This window comes from Rana temporaria, chromosome 10 (assembly GCF_905171775.1).
Source record: "Rana temporaria chromosome 10, aRanTem1.1, whole genome shotgun sequence".
In the NCBI taxonomy this organism is placed as follows: Eukaryota; Metazoa; Chordata; class Amphibia; order Anura; family Ranidae; genus Rana; species Rana temporaria.
The window spans coordinates 92876266-92897338 of NC_053498.1; the positions used below are offsets into that span (position 1 = coordinate 92876266).

A 21073-nucleotide genomic window follows, 5' to 3' on the forward strand; every position below is an offset into this window, starting at 1 on the left:
CAAATCGCAGTGCAAAGAATCTTCTAGGATTTGAACAGGAGTGCGGCGCGATTTCCTCTCTGAATTGCGCGTGGTTCCCCTCCACTGTTCCTGTGTGAACCCAGCCTGGTCATAGTGACTTCAGCCTAGGTTCACATAGGAGTGGTGCAGGATGCCGCATGTAATTCCCACTTCACTTCTGTTCAGATGACATGTGATTCTTTGCAGTGCAAATTGAGCCAATTCATTTTGTATGGGCTCAAATCGCACTGCAAAGGTATTGGTATCCGTGAGTACTTGAGCACAAGTATCAGTACGTTTACTCACTGGTACAAAACGTGCGTGTGTGCGGTTTTTTTTTTTCCACTTGAGATGCATATTAAACATGGAGCAGCACTGCCCATTGCAACCAGTCATAAATGATTGAAATATAGACATAACATTACTAATTGCTATTACAACCTCTTTATTTATTTGTACAAATTGATTCATAGAAAAGTAATATTGTTATGTTCTCATTGTGTTGTGGTTTATTGTTTCCAGACAGCCGAGAGGAGACTGTACTTGGCAGCATCCTGTTACCAAGTTATGAAATCTTACCTGCCAACCCAAGAGAAGTGAAAAATAGAAGATTTAGTTTTAAGGTATGCCTTACCATTATGTACTAAATAGAAACAATAATGCCTATTTTATCAAACTGCAATTATTTAAATGTAAAGCCTTTTTTGTGATAGTGTGGGAAAGGGTTAAAACCCCTCAAGTTATTTTTGCTCCTTGGTGAACAAAATTCCCATTCTAGAAACAGATGGGTGTTCTCATTTTTAAAGTATTTTCCTGTTTACGCGGCGACCTCTGTAATAGGAAGTCCCGTCTTCTGCTCTGCCATCGGACGACTGTTCTGTCCATCATAGGAGGCAGGACTTTGTATTAAAGAGACCGCCGAGAAAACAGCAGTTTCTTCTGTATGTAATCTGTTAGCGCTCGTCCTGCACCCCTTCCTATCCCCTCTGAGCCTGCAGATGGGCATCGATCAGGCTGCATTCATGGCAATGGGGGGGGGGGGCTGCATTCATGGCACTTGTGATGCTGCAGATGGGCACTGATCTTTATTTTGCTTCACAGTTCGTTCTTTATAATTTTTTATTTATTTTTTCCCCTAAAACTTCCCTCTTGAAGTGTCCGTGTTATACGCCGATAAATGCGCTATATACAAATAACACGCCCAAGCTTATCCCTTCACCACACACGGCCACAAAGGCAGGAGAATTCTTGTTGGGCGACAATTTATTGGTGCTCGGACAAACACACTTAGACCGAACTTTAATGGCTTAAAGCTTGTCGGGCAAACTCGTCGGCCCTAATGCATGTTCACTTCATCGAATCTGACCCTCTTTGAAAAAAGTTTGGACACCCCTGCCTTAAAGCATCCCAGAGTGCACTTTAAGTTTGCTTTCATTCTGTATCAAAGTGTGTGTGAAGGCTATGTGTGTGTCATGCTTTATTTTATTACTTATTGAAAAAGGTGGAGGTGGTGATAAATTGGGCTGTTGCTGATATGGGCCAACCAGACACGGTCTATCTTTATTGCATCATTTGCTTGAAATTGAGAGAGAAAATCTGGTGCTGCAGACGGCTCATTCGCTTCCCCTACACTCGGTTTTCATGAATAAAGGCACTGTTTTATATCTGGTCTCTCTGTGCTTTGACTTTTCAGGCAGAACACCCTGGTATGAGGACTTATTATTTTGCAGCTGACACACAAGAGGACATGAATGCCTGGATCCGAGCCATGAACCAGTCTGCTCTGGTAGTCGCTGACGGCAAAAACAGGTACAAATATTGGATATCGTGTTTAATATTTTTAATGCGTGGGAGACCAGTGAAGACTGATCTTCTCTCGCAGTTTATTGGCTCACAATCAAAATTTTAATGAAACTATGAATATTTTTGCAGAGAAAAGGCCATAAAATGACATCTGTGGCTCTTTAGGAAGGGTTTTATTATAGATGAAATTACCTTTTCCCCAAGAATAAAATGCGCAGAAAAATACTTTATTAACCACGTGTAATTGTCCATAGCAGCAGACTTCTTATCTTTTAACCTGTTGCTGCCTGGGTAACATATATATGCAACAGCAAAAGATTGGGCTTTAACACCCACACGCCGCACATATGCATATCTGGAGTCAAGGTGTCGGTCAGCTCTAGGTCCCCTCTAACAATTGGTAGCCTGTGGGACCGGCTCCCAATCATGTGACCATTTTGACAGCCAATCGATGATTACCTGATGAGCGATCTTTCTTACTCCCCTGGACGTTTAGAACCTGAAGGGAGGGCAGGAAGGTTTTAATTTAATTCCAGGAAGCCTTTTAGAGCCAACTGGTAGATGAGGATTACAGCACTGCATTGCATTTTTATGAATTAATAAAACCCTATATAGTTGATTTGTTTAAAGCCTAAGTTTACCTAAAACAGAAAACAACAAAATAAACACAAGGGACATTGCTAGCCTTCAGTGGGATGTGTCCCTTGTGCTCCTGTCTACTATTGGTAATCTTCCTCCTCTGATGCTTTACCACCCTCGCCACCGTAAGCTTCCAATGCTATGGGGGGTAATAGAACTAAGGGCTTTGATCAAGAGTGCTTGGCTATGCCTGCCCTTTCTCACCAGAATAATTAATGATCTATGAATGGAGAGCGCAGACTTTGCTATCATTTGTCTGTCCTCCATAGATTCTCTCATTCATAGAAGCGCTAGTATGGCTTCTATGAATGGTGGAGCTGGGCAGAAAAGGCAGGCATAGATGAGCACTTTTGATCAGAGTGCTTGTGACCGATCCTCAGTTATAACCACCCCTGCTGCACAGACAGATTACGGTAATGGGGGCATCAGAGTACAATAATTGCTGAACTAGAAGACAGAAGCACAAGGGACCCATCACGCTGAAGCTAATGTCCAAAGGAAAAAAATATATTTTCTTCCCTATAAAAAAACAAAACCCTAGTTTAATGAAAAATATAAATAAATGGGCTAGAGCTGCAATTTGGTGTTGGGATTTTTGCATTGTGAGAACTATAGCTGATTAGTCATTACAAGCAATACCTACTTCTTTTTTTTTTTTTTTTCCTTAACTCTTCCCAATGAGTTCAAATGAATCTGTTAGATGTTTTTCGGGCTGGATCTCTATTATTGCAGAGAGGTGAGAGATCGAGCTTAACCCGGATGACTTTTTGATAAACCATTCCGATTTTTAACTTTTTCCAGTTTGTACATCCCAATCCATTTGCAATGAAAATATTTCCTCTCCTAAGCAAGAAAGGGAGCAGTTCCAGATGACTCAGATTTTCCAAAATGTTGGAATATTTCTATGCATGGCCTAGCATATTATCATTGCATGCATTAACCCCTACCCTTAATCTAACATATTTGTGATCTGCTCTTTACCTGCAGATCTCAAATATGTTAGAGCAGCAAGATTTTGTTGGGGCTCTAGGTTTTGTAGACCTACAAAATATGGATTTACAATGTGAATTATTTTGGATTTCTGTCTTACAGAAACAACCATGGCCACAGCCTGACGCCACAAGATGAACTATATGCCAGTTATGAAGATTTTTCCCATAGTGAAATAAACACTGCGGGTGATGATGGAAAAAGTGCTGAATCTCTGGAGATTGCTCACCTATCTGAGACCAGATCGCAGGATGAGGGTTCCAGGGACAGCCTGCCAGAACAGGACAGAAATGGAGACTTTGAGAAGGACAGCTTGTTCAGTGGATTAAGGGAGTCCTTATCGGATGCCATACAACATTATACATCTGTGTCTCAGAATGGGTCGGTACCTCCACCAACACCGGAGAGCTTGTTGAAGAATATAGAATTCACTTATAGCAGACAAGAGGTGGAAAGCAAGATGTCTCTGGAGGGGAAGGACTCTATACCAGAGGATGAAGAGTGGGTGCCTTTTCATAAGGAGCAACCTTCTGCAGAGTAAGAAAATACTTAAAAACTTGCATGGACAGTTATGCGATGCATTAGTAAAGTCACATTCCATCTTTTGTTGGCAGGAATGCACTTCCCACACGTGTACTGGCACTGAGTCTTAAGCCAATTACAGTGTGGGGAGTGGGTGGAACGAATATGGATAAAGGGCAGGTTTAGGTGGCATCATGTGATGAGCATATTTTGTTGTTTTTGTTTAGTGTGGGCATAATTTTTAGGAATGCATATTAATAAAAGTACACACACTTGGTACATGAGAAAATGTTAGGTCAATGTTACAGTTTGTACTTGAGCTTTTGTCAGCAGCCCTAGGTAATAAAAGTTAAATCAAAATACTTGGCAGCTCTATGTACAAGGACCTGTATCGGTCCTATTTGCCATAAGCCGGTGGCTGCCTAAGGTTTTAAGACTTATGTCGCGTACACATAATCAAAATTTCCAACTAAAGTTCGATGTGAGCTTTTGGTCGGAAAATCCGACGGTGTGTAGACCCCATCTGACATTTTCTGTCGACTTTCAGACAGCAAAAATTTGAGAGCTAGTTCTCAAATTTTCCGACGGGAAAAGTTCTTGTTGGAAATTCCGATCGTCTGTGTGCAATTTCGACGCGCACAAATCCTACGCATACTCGGAACCATTGAACTTGTCGCTGCGTTCTTGACGGTCGGAATTTCCGACCACATTTCTGTGACCGTGTGTATGCAACACAAACTTGAGCCAACATTCCGTCTGTAAAAAATGTACGGTTCTCTTGTCAAATTTCCTATCCTGTGTATGCGATAAGACATTTAAAACAAATGCTGCTTTAAAGGGCAGTAACATCTGCCCAAGTGTCTGCTACAAAAAAGACAGGTCAAAGGTGAAACCTCAAGGAAAATCAATCTTTTAAAATTTGTATAGAGCAGGGTAAGCTTAAAACATGTCGGTTTGGTTTTTACTGAATACCAAAAAATTCTCAAATGAGGGAAATGCCCAGTTGTCGCAAGAAATTTGTCCTTATTGGATGATTTCCTATATATGGCGATTCTGGTGACAACTCAAGACAGTGGTAACCTTTACAAATGGAATGAGTGAACCATCCTATGAGATAAACAGACAGAAGAAGAAAAACTTTAGAGGTTCTAATACATCATCACTCTATCCCAAAAAAAATAAAAAAAATGGCTTTAGATCAATTTTAACTTTAGTGAACATCCAGTACATTTTCTAACTTTTAAACTTCTATATTATGAAGATGTGAGTTAACATGGTTTTCATGGTGTGTTTTTTGCAGGCTTTATCAAGCTAGAAGTCCTCCTAGATCCCAACCTAATGGATTTGAATGTCCACATGATGAATATTCCTCTGTTGTCTCCTGCTCTGCCCCTTCCTCTCCTGCCATGCTTCCTACTCGTATATACAACTCTGAAGTTATGGATAGAAATTGGAACTCAAGAGATGAAAAGTTCATGAATGAGAGTGTGGAAACTCGGGATATAAGGAGCATGGTCATAAATCCTTCCACTCCATCAACCAGCAGTCCTTCAGTAGAAAAAAATGAGTACATGGCTCAAAGATTTGTCAAGGCCTCAAGATCGCAATCTCTTCCACCTGTTTCATCAGAGGTTACAAGACACCGTATTGTAAAGAGAAGTCCACCCCCTAACTTGAAGTATGCAAGTCCTGTCAACTACCTGGACAATTCTCATCCAAATAGTGCCCCAAAATTAAGTAGTCCTACCAGAAAAGAGACACCCCTGACCCCAAGTCTCAGCCCCAAAATCCAGTCTCCCAAGCACAGGGCTGCATCCAATGAGGATGTATTTGTGGCTGTGACTGGCTCTCCTTCCATGGGTAGGATCACTGTTAGATCCAACACACCCATTGGACGTGTGGACATCCTTCCTTCAGAGGACAGGCTTCTAAATTCTGTACAGGTCCGACATAATGAAGAAAGAGTTGGTGAGTACTATGTGACCAGCTCCAGGACCAGAAGTCATATTGTTAAATCAACATCAAGACCACAAACTCCATCAGACAGGTATGATGTCTTGCCATCTGATGACCCCTTTGCAGCTTCAACTTTGGCAAAGGGACCCAATCGATATACCCGGAGATCTCAGCCTTTGGGAGCAGAAGATGAAAGAATGGTAGATGGAGGAGGAATGATTTTACCTTCTAGAGCCCATGGCTATCCTAACAGCCGAATGCAGATAAGACCAAACACCCCATCAGAACGAGTAATTGTGGAAGAATACTCTCCTGAACTATCTTTAACTCCATCTACGAGAAGACATCGGAGCCAAGGACCAAGGGTATAGTTGAGCTCCAGCTTTGCATTTTCTTTTGCAATATGTAATTAGAGGAAGATTCTAATGTAATAGAGTATCTCTGGGCTATTGAACTGTTAATGCTATCCATGAAACTTGGCTGCAGTCTGATAGCCCAGGCTGTTAACATTACCAACTCACATGGGTTACAGGGCAGAAGAGTTTCCTTTTTGTTGCATTATTCTGTTGGGGGGGGGGGTTCAAGTATGAACATTTCTAGCATTTATTATTACCCAGCAGGCTGTGTAGTGTTCACATACAGAAGGGCCTAATTAACTACTTCATTTGGTGACAACTGCGATTTCCTACGGGAGACTGAGCGGGGTTTGCAACATAACCTATGGATATTTGGCTCCTGGACTGAAGAGGTCTGTGTTCGGGGCTAATCATCCACGGGTTATTTTTTTTTATTATTTTTTTTTTATAGGTACTTTTATAGCACCATCAATTTAGGCATTAATTTACATATGTATTATACAGTCACATCAGTCCCTCCCCTCAAGGAGCTTACAATCTCTAGGATCCCTAAGGCCCCTTTCACATTGAGGAGTTTTTCAGGCGGTACAGCGCTAAAAATAGCGCTGCTATCCCGCCTGAAAAACTCCCTTAACTGCAGACTCAATGTGAAAGCCAGAGGGCTTTCACACTGAGGCGATGCGCTGGCGGGAGATAAAAAAATCTCCTGTCAGCAGCATCTTTGGAGCGGTGAGAGGAGCGGCATGTATACCGCTCCTTCCCATTGAAAACCGCTAGCGGGGGTTAATACCGCACCGCTAGCGGCTGAATCCCGCGGCAATCCCGGCGGTATAGCGCCGCTATTTTTAGCGGCATTATACCGCCACCGCAGCTCCTGCCTCAGTCTGAAAGGGGCCTTACTCACATTTATTCATATACTAGAGCCAATTAACCTACCAGCATGTCTTTGGAGTGTAGGCAGAAATCGGAGTACCCGGAGGAAACCCATGCAGGCACAAGGAGAACATACAAACTCCAGGCAGGTAGTGCCGTGGTTGGGATTGCATCAACGACCCTAGTGCTACTAGGAGGAAGTGCTAACCACTTAGCAACTGTGCTGTCCATCGCTGCATGCTCGATTACATTTCAACAGCTAAGGGTGCAATTGCCCTCTCATTGCTTTGTATGAGGCTTTCCACCCACAGCTGTTTGCAAGCAACTCCACCGGGTCAAATTTAAAGTCGATCCCTCACACAGGTGTGACTGGGGCCTAGATGTGCTTCTCAGTTAACACAGGCTGTTTAGTTTTTTTTTTTTACTTCTAGTATAGGTTCTGTTGTCATTTGACAAAATGTTTCTTTGGGGCTTACTTTTTGTACTTATTTCTACAAATATAGTTTATTTTGCCACCCATCAGCAGTTTTACATGGGCGTTGTCAATTGGATTTTTTATCGTTGGCAGTATCCCATTGCATTTGTGTAGTTTCCCAGAGCGAATAAGCAATAATTCCAAAAGTCATTGCTCTCAGTAGAGGTAAAGCACATCTATATATACAGATCACATCATACAGACATCTTTTTTGTTTCCTGTGGTAGTCCTGCAGAATGTACTATAATGTTAAGATTCTGAACAAAACTCTTCCTGTTTTGCTAATTTTTCCATTTCTTTCTGCCAACAGTATTCTGAGCGGTCATTGCACCCTCCGGCAGCTTTTTCTGGCCGCAGTCTTGGCTACACACCGAGGCACCTGTCAAATATGGTGAGTAGACTATATCATGAGCTAATGAACACTGTGAAAAAGCGGTTCGGTGTATCTCTTGAGCAGTGTAAAATAATATTTCCCTGAGTGCATTATTACTGAAACGCTGATAGCCATACACAGAACACAAAGCTTTATTTTACTTCTGCAATTGGCTAGCGCCATGTCTAGTCTTGTGTTTCCTTGGGGTTCTGGCCAGGCCGTGCGTCTGAGTTCCAGATGAGCAATGTTTCAGGTCCGATCCTTCATTCTTGGCGAATTTTGTATCCTGTGTTTGTGAGTTAGAAAACAAAGGGAGGATGTTATACTGTATACTTATTTTATCTGTGGATAAAGTTTTCTAAAATGGAGAGTTATCTACCTAATTATTTAGGGGTTAACACTGATATTTAATTAAAGGTGGCGTAAGAGTGTTCTTAACCACTTAAGTCCTGGGCCATTTTGCTGGCCAAAGACCAGGCCACTTTGTGAGATTCGGCACTGCGTCGCTTTAACAATTGCGCGGTCGTGTGACGTGGCTCCCAAACGAAATTGAGGTTTTTTTTTTTTTTTTTTTTTTTTTTTTTTCAAAGCGCTCCTTTGATCACCTCTGCCGTTTTTTTTTTTTCTTTTTTTGCGCTATAAACAAAAATAGAGTGACAATTTTGGAAAAAAAAACATTTTTTACTTTTTGCTATAATAAATATCCCCCAAACTATATTAAAAAAAAAAAAATAAGTTGCTCGGTTTAGGCCGATACGTATTCTTCTAGCTATTTTTGCGCAAAAGTTATAGCGTCTACAAAATAGATATAGATTTGCTTTTTCGGGGCGTTACTCAAACAAAATTTACATATTTTTTTTTTTTTTTTTTCACACAAATAGAGCTTTCTTTTGAAATAGATACTTAATTTTGAAAGCAAATAAATAACATTTATTCATAATTCTGTTACATGTTTTTGATATGAAAAAATTGTGTGTGGTTGTGTGTATACAGGAATTTTTTTATTTTCTTATTCTACTAATGGCGGTGATAAGAGTCTTGTAATTGGACTGCTATAGTGCGATGTTCAATCTAACACTAATTGGCGCTGGGGAAGGGGCGGGGAGAACTAACTGCCACTGACATCAAAAGTGATACTATACACCAGAGATCTTCAAACTACGGCACTCCAGCTGTTGAACTACACGTCCCATGAAGCATTGTAAAACTCTGACATTCACAAACATGACTAAGCATGATGGGAATTGTAGTTCCAGACAACTGGAGGGCCGTAGTTTGGAGACCTCTGCTATACACTGTCACTGTGCGAATGACATTGGCTGGGAAGGGGTTAACATGTACTGTTGGCAGAAAGAAATGGAAAAATTAGCAAAACAGGAAGAGTTTTGTTCAGAATCTTAACATTATAGTACATTCTGCAGGACTACCACAGGAAACAAAAAAGATGTCTGTATGATGTGATCTGTATATATAGATGTGCTTTACCCTTACTGAGAGCAATGACTTTTGGAATTATTGCTTATTCGCTCTGGCAAACTACACAAATGCAATGGGATACTGCCAACGATAAAAAATCCAATTGACAACGCCCATGTAAAACTGCTGATGGGTGGCAAAATAAACTATATTTGTAGAAATAAGCACAAAAAGTAAGCCCCAAAGAAACATTTTGTCAAATGACAACAGAACCTATACTAGAAGTAAAAAAAAAAACTAAACAGCCTGTGTTAACTGAGAAGTACATCTAGGCCCCAGTCACACCTGTGTGAGGGATTGACTTTAATTTGACCCGGTGGAGTTGCTTGCAAACAGCTGAGGGTGGAAAGCCTCATACAAAGCAATGAGAGGGCAATTGCACCCTTAGCTGTTGAAATGTAATCGAGCATGCAGCGATGGACAGCACAGTTGCTAAGTTGTTAGGACTTCCTCCTAGTAGCTGCTGACTTATAACATTTAAAAAAAAAAAAATTTAAATTTTTTTCAGCTAAACTCCATTTTTAATGGTGGTTACTCTCAAATACCTAAACTTTATTTTTATTTATACAGGGCTCAGCTAGTTACTCCCAGTTGCCTCCTCTACCTCCAGTTTCCACCCGTCCACATTTACCTGCAGGAAAGAGGATGTCACTAAGTGCCATGGTAAGAGTCATATTTGTAAAATAAATGCATCCAGAGCTAAAAAACAAAACAAACACATGCATACATTTAGTGATTTTTCAAGGAATTATAATTTTATTTATTTTTTTACATGCTATGTTTTTGCACAGAGCAGGCCCTGGCTCCTCCCACCTGTTCAGCCCCCAAAAGCAAAGCCTCTTGTGGGGGCAGTTAAGCAGGCTCGCTCCAGAGATTCGTTCTGTTTGTCCATTTAAACATGAGCACCGCTTCGGTCAGTCACTGACTGTGATTAACAGCAGTAACCGCCAATAGCTCCTGCTGCTGTATGAGCTAACGAGGGGAGAGAGACCCAGGAGAAAAAAAAAATTGAGCCTTTAGAACCACCCAATGCATTTTGTAACCCATAGATTTTAAGTGTGAGTTAGCCATAGCTTTGTGACTATATAAGGTGGTATAGGGGCTGCCAACACCTGGCTCCCAAAGCCCCAGGGAAAACGGATGCTTAAAGTTTATGTAACTCTTAGATTACAGATGAGGATTTGTAGTGGTCCCCAACTATGTAAGCAGTAAGCCTTATTTTTTTTCTTGAAAAGTACTGAAAACATTACAATACCTGGTGATCTGCCAGTCCCATTCACCCGGTTTCCTTCGGTCTATGCTAGATACAGGTGTAGACCAGTCCCAGCGTGATCGGTTTGCAGCTGTGCCTTTTGAATAGGAGCTACAGGACACTGTGCCTAAACATGGTGAGCCTGTACTCCCGTGGTCAGACCGTTTCAAACAGGCCTGCCCATCTGACTGCAGTTTGCTGTGGGTATAGGGTTACGGAGGACATGGTATCATTATTTTTGAGACTTGACTGTTTTAAAGGGAAGCCTTTGCAGTCAGTCCTAAAACTTGTTGCACAATATTTACATGGATATCTAATTATATTAAATCTCCTGTGTTTAAATTTCTTAGCCTTCGGGACCTGCCCAGTATCAGAACAGAGGTCCTTACCCAGGACGTGTGCCAGAAAATGGCATTGATGTAAGTAATTTGCTCTGTGTGCATTCTGTTTCGAGTTGTGATACACTGAACTTTGTCTTAGGCAGTGACATACTTTCAGGCAGACCTGAGCCAACAGACTGGATTGACTCTGGGGAAACATTGAACATGCCCACCTGTATTTAGAACGATTCTCTAAGGCCCTGTTCACACCTGAGTTTTGGAATTGCAGGCAGAATTGCACAATGCTGCCTGTGATTCCAGAGTCACAGCAGGATGCAGTGGCATTATTTCTTAATGGCACCCCAAACGCGGCGCTATTTTGCCACAATCCTCATGCGACAAAACCACAGCAAAACGCGCAACGCCAAATGTCTCTGGCTCAGTGGCTAAATTTGGTACATGAACTCCTTTAGTGCAGGTTCACACTTGTGCGAGTTGATACCGAATGCGATGCGTTAAACAAAAACTAGATTCGCATGTCATCCAAATAGTAATTGTTTTCAATGATGGTCGTTGCGATTCCTCTCCGATTGCGATGAAAAAGTCTTGTGCGAGTTTAGAGCGTTGCGAATTTAGTCTCAGACATGAATGTAAATCGTTCTGGAATCGCATTTGATGGTTCACATATGTGCGAATTCCACCACACTATTCTCCACAAGAAGCAGGAAGTACACAGGAAGTTGACTTTTTTTTTTTTTTTTTTATATATATATTACGATTCCGTTGGCTAGAGACATTAATCGCAGTCCCACTCCTGTCCCACTCCTGAAATTCGCACCTCAGAATGGACTGAAAAAAACTGAACAAATTCACAGCGCAGCAGTGTGAACCAGCACTTGGTGTTCTTTTTGGGGCGGAGAGAGCCCTGTTCAAAATGGTGGCTGCACATCCGAAGGTTCCAAAGTGCCTTTATTGAAAAATCACTGACACCAGAATTCAGTCTACGTGTATGAATTCTGGTGTCCTTTGTCATCACAGTGATTTTTCAATAAAGACACTTTGGAACCTTCAGGTGTGCACCCATTTTTATTTTCCTAGTATCCTATGGCAGTAAGTTGGGGCTAGCACTTCCACTTGGTTCCATTTGGGTCATTGTGTACACCTGGAGTGGCGGATCTTTTCATTTCAAAATGAATTGTGCTGCTCCAATTACGTACCACAAAAAAATTACGCACCATTTTCAGGAGCAATGATTTTAATAATGCTTAAAGTGAAACAATAAAAGTGAAATATTCCTTTAAATTTTGTACCGGGGGGGGGGGGGGGGGTCTATAGTATGCCTGTAAAGTGGCACATTTTGCCTATGTTTAGAACAGTACGTGGATTGTGGGTGCAACACACGGGTCCAGCAGACTTTGTCGAGCTCTGTATCGAGGTAGAGAGCTGGAGGAAGTGTGGCGATTTGTAATGTTTTTCTCTGCAGTTATTAATCTATATTAGACTATATTAGTACAAATGTTTTTTTTTTCTTTTTTCCATGTCCCTAAAAAAAAAAAACGGGTAGAAAATTATTGAAAGAAATTTAAAGGAACATGTGAACACATAAAGGTGTCCTTTTATGAAGCAGTGAATTCTATTCACTGCTTCGTTCTCCGGCATTCACAGTGAAGATTTTTCTCCTCTGTGTGCCTGTTTATGAAGCAGAGAAGATCGCTTCACCCTTGGAGGAGTGAAGTGATCTTCCAACGCTTCAAACAGTGGAGAACGGCCCCTGATACTGGAATCTTGTGAGACTTTACGAGATTACAGTACCAGAAATTCACAGAAAAAAACGAGATGTCAGTTTGAGCTGTGATAAATTGACAAACCGCGTGGTTAATGTAATTAAAATAACGAGTCCCCCTTCAAAATATATACATGTATACACGTATATACACACATTATGTGTGTATGTGTATGTATGTGTGTGTGTGTATATATATATATATATATATAACACACACACACACACACACACACACACACACACACACACACACACACACACACACATATTACAGGGGGACATGGTTACAGTGTTGTATCACCGCTCTTCACTGCTTCATAAACGGACACCTAAGTGAGTTCCGGGTTTTATGAATTATTTGTTTTTCCCGAGAGTAAGAGTGTACAGTGAAACGCAGTCACAGTTCTGGATTATTCAGATGTGTAAAATACAAGTAAAGGCTCTTTATCCAAGTGGTGTCGGCATAGAGTTTACAAATCGCTGCAATGATGCGATATCCTGAAAAAATTGCTGTTCAAATACCTTTTATCAGTTGCAGAAGACACCTTTTGATAAGTTTGGTCATTAACTTGAATCTGGGATTCCTAGCTACAAACCAATTTGTTTAAAAATGAAAGGGAAAACATTTGTGTGTAAATATATATAAATCTTCTTCTTTTTTTTTTTTTTTTTTTTTTGTGATCACATTCCCTCTCTTCTCAGCTGCATAAGAGCTGGGGGAAGGTTAAGCAGAGGCACTCTGAGCTTCCCAGTAAATTGCTGTGCTGCAGAGGTGGGTCAGGACAAGTCTAATCATTGGAGGAGAGCATGCTGTGTTCCCAGCTTAACTAGAGAACTCCTGCTTAGTGTGGTCAGTTTTTAATAGGACAGCAAGGGAACTAGCGGGAACACCAGGGATTTTGCATAAAGTAAGCAATACAAAGATAATGGGATACTTTCTCGTACAAGTACATGGAACATATCAGAAATATTGGTCACAAACGCTTTAAATTCATGCATCTAATCCAGAATAAGACCAAATAAGCAAAAGCGAACGCCGCGCTAGATAAGGAAAATGGAAATTAGCTGGCAGAACTCAAAAGATACAGACTCCACAAGTAATAGTATATACAGTCCATAAACTGTGAATTATTAATATGTCCTTAATTAGTGCACAGTGATTAGCAGGATTCCATGCAGGGAAAAAATCACTCTCTTCAATCTGAATGCTAATCCAGCCCTCCACCGCTGTGATCAGATGATACAGGCACTCACAGACAGGGATTGCATGAAAGAAAAGAGAAAAAAACTCTCATTGCGCAATATTTGATGACAGATCAAAAAATGTAATCAGAGCATTGACATATGCACTCACGAATCCCCGCTTTCAGTAAAGCATGAAAACGCCACTCAGTATGCTGTTTCCTCAGCTCGATCCGATGCACTCGGATTCGATCGCATGCACTCGGATTCGATCGCAGGCTCCTTTGGGAGGAGCCTGCGATCGAATCCGAGTGCATCGGATCGAGCTGAGGAAACAGCATACTGAGTGGCGTTTTCATGCTTTACTGAAAGCGGGGATTCGTGAGTGCATATGTCAATGCTCTGATTACATTTTTTGATCTGTCATCAAATATTGCGCAATGAGAGGTTTTTTCTCTTTTCTTTCATGCAATCCCTGTCTGTGAGTGCCTGTATCATCTGATCACAGCGGTGGAGGGCTGGATTAGCATTCAGATTGAAGAGAGTGATTTTTTCCCTGCATGGAATCCTGCTAATCACTGTGCACTAATTAAGGACATATTAGTAATTCACAGTTTATGGAGTGTTCTCCCTGATTAGTTTTCTTTGTACGTTTTATCACCTTTTAAGTTAATATTAGCGCATTTATATTTTATATGTTTCACTGTTTGGATTTGGTATCACTCAAGATAGCAGCTATATTTGTTTTTTTATTTAGGTGCATGTGGAATTGATTATTTAATTAGCGCTGTAATATATTTTTCACAATAGTATATACAGGTCGTGCAGTGCTAGAAGATGAATAAATAAACTTACATGTGATCTTTGCAAAGTCTTGAAACAAAAATGTCAATCTCAGTATTCGCGTAAGACATGCAGAAACTGAATTAAAGTCCCACATCAAAAGTCCTTGTATTAAGTGGTGAACAGTGGAAGACCCTCGGTTCTTGTAGGGAGGTATCATAGATACGGAAGTGTCTTGATGTGGATGGAGCTTATGTAGAAAAATCAAGGTTATTGCTAAAACTGCAAGACTTTACTTTTTTCCATACAGTTTTTGAATACTGTGTATATATTTATATTATAAATCTGACACACAAATTGGAGGAAAATATTAATATTTTTTTTACTTGGAACTCCATTGTATCCATGTCCAGCGGTTAAATCAGGAATGTTCTGTGAAAACCCAAAGTAAAACAGAAGGAAATAATTTATGTGCACAGAACATGATCAGTATGCATAGCTTACATTTTACGCCTCGGATGTAGACATTGTGTTTAGGATATATTTCTAGACATAAATACTGAAAACACAAAAAGACATTTGTGAAAACTGGAGGAAAGGAAATGTCTGTTTTGAAGGCTTGGCATGAGCACATTTTACTGTGTATTGGGACTGTCAATCCTGATCCTGGCTTCACAGCTTAATGAGTAGAAAGTATGAACTTCCTCTCGTTCCAGATTAATGACTCAGCAGGTAGTGATGCCAGGATTAGGAGAACAGCCCCAGAGTTTGCACCTGTAAGTAAACCATTCAGCAGGCCAACGTCTAAAATGCCTTTCTTAGATGCTCACTTTATCCAACTACTGTGCCTGTAATGAGAAATAGAAATTGGATACGGCAGTTGGCTGTCTGGCTGTAAATCTTCCCCTCACACACAAACATTTCAAATGGGCAGCGCCGATGACAATGGATTCTTTGAGCACTATGTTTTTTTGTTTTTATATAAGAGCGTTCAGCAAAAATGGTTTGCTTGTCTCCCCCCCAATGAATCCTCGGAGGTGGGAGCAGGGAAGCGAGGAGAAAGAGGCGATACTTTGGCTTTTTGACTTGGTTGTCTTAACCTCAGCTAGAGCTAGTAAGCTTCACAAACTGGCTTTTTTCTTTCCTAGGAAAATGAGCCAAAAATTCAAATTACTGGCTGGATGTGAGAATACAAAAATGGGATTCAATATTTCACACTTGCTACACTACAAAAATATTGCTTATATTTTAATAATTTTTTTTGTAGGTCTAGTTCAATTATGTGAAAATTCAATATACATTTGGAATTGGTCGGCTTCTCTGTCCCTTTTATTCTGTGAGGTGGCTATATGCTTCTAAACAGATCAGTGTGTAGGAAATGATTGGAATTGGCTGTGCCTCAATGGAGATGACGTCTGGCACCACTTGTACCTAAGAGGCTCCATTCATACTTATTAGCGTAGTTCAATCCAGTCTTGGTACTCTCCTTTACAATAATGTGGAAGAATAATCTGGTGCATGTTTTTTCTTCACATTGTGATGCTTTACTTTTTTTTTTTTTTTGTGATTATTTCAGGTTCTTCTGACCAAGATGTGTGGCCAAGATAAACTTCTTATCGGCATTGAAGATGAGTCTGCTCACTTTAAAGCTGAGAAGGTAAATTTCTAAGTGTGTGTGTGTGTGTGTGTGTGTGTGTGTGTGTCATAATGTGTCTTTAATGTCTCATTGAAAAGAAAATCTAAAATATTCACATCCAACAAACCAATTACTCTGGAATAGGAGATTTGCTCATCTGCTTGTGAAAAAAATATATACACAATTATTATTTGGGTCAAAATAGGCACAATGTATATCCACTTAAGCAAAAATGTATAGGAAATAGTGCAACGCAATATAAATACAATTAAACTAAAGTGCAGAACACAGATGTTGTACCAATAACAAATTAATCATGAATGGTGCATAAATAATGCAAAAAACTGTCCAAAAAGTGAAAAATTCCCAAATTCTTCTCAGATGGCAGCAAGCAACTTCAGGCTCCTTCCCCCGTACTCGTTGCGTTGTAGCAACTTCCTCAGCGGGGCTGCGTAACGCGTACCGTGGAAGGAGCCTGAAGTCGCTTGCTGCCATCTCTGAGAAGACACATGTCGTGTGTATTTCCTTTCTGCCGTTTTGCCTTTCGGGCTAATGTGAGTAGCCTGTTAATGCCTTTTTAATAAATATAAGCCGTTTTTAAAGCAGAGAGCACTTCGATTTTTTTTTTTTTTTTCTTATCCTCGATCTCAATGCTGCCGAGCCTAAGAAGTTTGCTATCCACATATTGCACCAATCTGTCTATCGATTTCTGCTGGTATGACTGCCTGGTAAAACAGGGGTCCATACCTTAAGGTGAGAGTAGCCATTCTTGATGGTGGAGGGATCACTTATTTAAAGTCACCGGTGCACATTTGAAGTGGTTGTCACCCTATTCCTTTGGAATTTTTCACTTTTTGGACTTTTTTTTTTGCATTATTTATGCACCATTCATGATTTAATATTGGTACACAACTGTGTTTCGCACTTTAGTTTAATTGTATTTATATTGCGCTGCACTATTTCCTATATTTTTGGATTTTGTGATTGTCCTGTCAGTGTTCAGCTTGCATTTGTGAAGGGGGAGGTTTATTTTATTTCATTTTTGCGCTGATTGCACCCTTTTTGTTTTCTATACATCCACTTAAGCCCCAGACCATTTTGTTTCTAAATGACCGGGCCACTTTTTTACCAGTCGGCACTGCGTCGCTTTAACTGACAATTGCGCGGTCGTGCGATGTGGCTCCCAAACAAAATTGATGTCCTTTTTTAATAAATAGAGCTTTCTTTTGGTGGTGTTTGATCACATACAGAATATGTGACCATTAAAAACCTTTACTCATCCTAGTAATGTGCTTATTGTGTATTCTGTGCTGTTGAGCATTGTAGTGTAAATGGCAGTGGGTACAGAGATATACATTTGCTACACATTTTGGATGCCTGGGCTACATCATGGAGTGTATATATGAATAATTTGTTTATCACATTTTAGATACATTTTTTCTTTCTAAGCAGGTGATCTTTATGATCATTATGAAACTGATTGTTTTCTTTTATTAGGAAAAACTGGAGGATGCTCTTCAGTTAACTCATCATCACCTGGAAGAGTTCCAAGGTCAGGAACAGGTGATTGAGAACATCTGGTACCAGCAAAGGATGCTGCAGGATGACCTGGTGTATGTGCGGGCCAAGCTCTGTGACCTCTCTCTGGTGGGTCTTTGTACACAAGTTTCCATAGAACTCCATAGAACACTTTTCTCTGGAAAAGGTCCCTTTGCCTATATCTGCATATGGTTCTAAGAAAAGGCGATGACTAAATTTGTATTGCAGCGTCAAAGAAAAGTGCACTGCTCCTATTCTCATATGCTGGAATTGAGTGCTGGCTTGTGACAAATAGCTTGGTATAATTCAGATGAAAAGCCACACTGATGTCTTCACAAGAAAAAGTTTAACAAGCTTCAGTACATGACCACACCCCCAAAACCATCTCTCTAACGTAGATCCTGAGTATGCCTATCAAGTGAAATGCGTTGGAGTGGTCCTGGGAGATGGGGCCATGTGCTGTATATTATGAAATTAGGAGCTGAGTGGATTTCTGCTAACTCAATGGGTATGTCTGTTTTTTAAATAGAAAAACATATGAAAATGTGCATTTATTGCAGACATGTACTGCTTACATGTTTTATTTTGCCTTGCCATGTGCTTTAAAAGAAATTGTAAGGTATGAGTTACAAATTGTTGAAAGGAGCCAATTTTTGGCTATATCGGGCGACTCCAAACTTTCTAAAGAAAGGGCCAGTTTACTGTCCAGACTTCAGGGGGGGGGCTGGACTGTGCCCAGTGGGAGTAAACCCGGCCCGATCTTTGGTAATGGGGGGGGGGGGGGGGGGTAGTTGGTGTCAGTGGGAAGAATAGTGACCCATTTTTGTTAGTGGAAGAAATTCTTGCCAGTGGAATAACAATAATGCCTCAAGGGTCAGCTAAAGGCAAGCAAAGGGTGCAGTTCAGATGTTTCTTGCGTTCTGCTACCCTCTGTAGTCGTGCTATTTAGTTCTTTGTGAAGTTTATGTTCTCTGAATGCTAATTTAATAAACCTCGCATACTCTGGTTTTGAACATCAATGAAATGTGAAAACTTTCCTTAAGGCTGCGTTTACCCTATTGCGAATTGGATGTGGCTTTCCCCGCATCCATTTTGCATAGGAGGAGATTGTGGCTGGTTCACACATTTCCTCAGCAGCTCCAGTGCGAATTGCACAGGAGCCCTGTGCGTCTTTTGGTCCATTTCAGGTCCGAACTCGCCAATAATTCAGGCTGAAATCTGACCTGAAACGTTGAAGGGAGACGCGCCGGACTCCTGCTGTGAGCCGCTGCATTCTCCAATGTGAACCCAGTCTTAAACCTCTGACCAAGAGGGAAAAACACTAAACGCGCATTAACACAAGCGCATTTAGACACGCTCACATGTTAATGTGTTCTAATGGCCAGAATAAATTGCACTTCTGGACAATAAAATGCATGAACACTAAAAACGTGAAGGCAAAGGCGTCTGGTACTGCAAAAGAATGTCCTGTGTGCGTGAGGCAATGTTGCTATAAGCAGTGAAGTGCTGTAACCTTTTTCTCGAATGTATTACGTTTTGCTGTCAGACATAAGTCAGTCCCCTTCAGGGTTTAGTCCTCTTAGTTTTGCCCTCTTTTCATCTGATCTTGATTTGCCTGCTATAGACCTTTTTAAACGTGGGCCCTATTATTAAGTGTATGCCTAAACCCAAACTTTAATATGATGCAGCTTATCAATTCTTGGATGTGATGGCTGCATTGGTTTTTTTTTAATTTTCACATGGTGATCCTGACAATAAGTCTCCTGCTGGTGTATCAGTTACAGGGATGAGATAAAACCATTTAACACTGACAGAGGTGTTTACAACAATCAGTTTTATGTAAAACCTTTTATGACAAAAGGAAAAAAATGCAGTTTGCTGTAACTGCCTATAAAGTGTTATCTGGAGTTTGGCCTCAAATTGTTAGTGCATATAAAACTGCTAGTACATTTTAAAACTCCCCTCCTCTCAGATTGACAATGCTGCTGTCCAAAGGTTTCCCCTTGATCCTTCATCCAGAGTGGGGACACACCAATACAGGAGGTTGGTACTGGCAAGATCACCGGGTGAAAACGGAGGAAAAAGACCTAAAGAAAATGAATGCAGCCACCACGTTTAATGATTGATAAGCTGCAAAATATTACCTTTTGGATTTAATACCGCTTTAATCCTTTGCCTGATTTATGTGATTTATGTTTGATTTAGGAACGAGATCGAGCATGGGATGAATACAGAGCTTTGGAAAATGACTTGCATGCAGTCAGAGAAACTTTGGATCGTGTCAGTCAGTTTGGACATCCACAGGTATTAATGTTATGCCTTTTATATAGCAACTATGAAACTCCAGCTTTATCGCTTTACATTTATAATGCTGGGTGTATGCTCTCTTGGTATCAGTGCAGAGGCTGTAAATGCATAATTAATCCTATCGGTACCGCCTAACATCTAGGTTAGATGACCTCCAGATTCCCAATCTGTGCTCTGACTGTCAGACCTTTAGTCTCCTGGACTACACAGCTGATAGAATGCCAGGGGTCGGCCACAAGTGCGACCATTGTGACCCTGGCAGTTCCGCCACTGTGGTAATCTCTCAAGGTCACAGTATGGCTTTTGACTGAGGGTTCTTGCTGGGTGCATGCTTGGGAAAGAAGTTTAAGGCACAACCACTACTTAAGACCCCTTTCCCACTGAGGAGTTTTTCAGGCGGTACATCACTAAAAATAGCGCCTAAATACCGCCTGAAAAACTCCTGCCCAGACTTCTCAATGTGAAGGCCCGAGGGCTTTCACACTGAGGCGATGCGCTGGCAGGAGAGGAAAAAATCTCCTGCAAGCAGCATCTTTGGAGCGGTATGTATACCGCTCCTTCCCATTTAAAACAATGGGAAACCGCGGTAATACTGCCCGGTAATATTAACGCTTTATCGACCGCTAGCGGGGGTTAATACCGCACAGCTAGCGGCCGAATCCTGCGGCAATTCCGACGGTATAGCGGCACTATACCGCCCCTCCCGCCAGAGTGTGAAAGGGGCCTAAAGCGGAAGTAAACTCAGTAAATTTAGCAGTTTCAAAAGACAGTTACATTCCTGGCATGTGACTGGAATGTAACTGTC

At 40.9% G+C, this 21073-nt stretch overlaps 1 protein-coding gene across 2 annotated transcripts in view; it reads left to right on the forward strand.

Annotated features, from left to right (window-relative positions):
• Positions 1-21073, forward strand: part of PLEKHA4 (pleckstrin homology domain containing A4) — a 98227-nt gene that overhangs the window by 62951 nt on the left and 14203 nt on the right. For both annotated transcript variants that reach the window (XM_040325695.1, XM_040325696.1), the window contains exons 5-14: positions 523-623; positions 1694-1809; positions 3535-3969; positions 5255-6275; positions 7925-8005; positions 10034-10126; positions 11066-11134; positions 16363-16443; positions 17920-18069; positions 20167-20265. In XM_040325695.1, the coding sequence (XP_040181629.1) occupies positions 523-623; positions 1694-1809; positions 3535-3969; positions 5255-6275; positions 7925-8005; positions 10034-10126; positions 11066-11134; positions 16363-16443; positions 17920-18069; positions 20167-20265 (2246 nt within the window). The remainder of the gene's footprint in view (positions 1-522; positions 624-1693; positions 1810-3534; positions 3970-5254; positions 6276-7924; positions 8006-10033; positions 10127-11065; positions 11135-16362; positions 16444-17919; positions 18070-20166; positions 20266-21073) is intronic.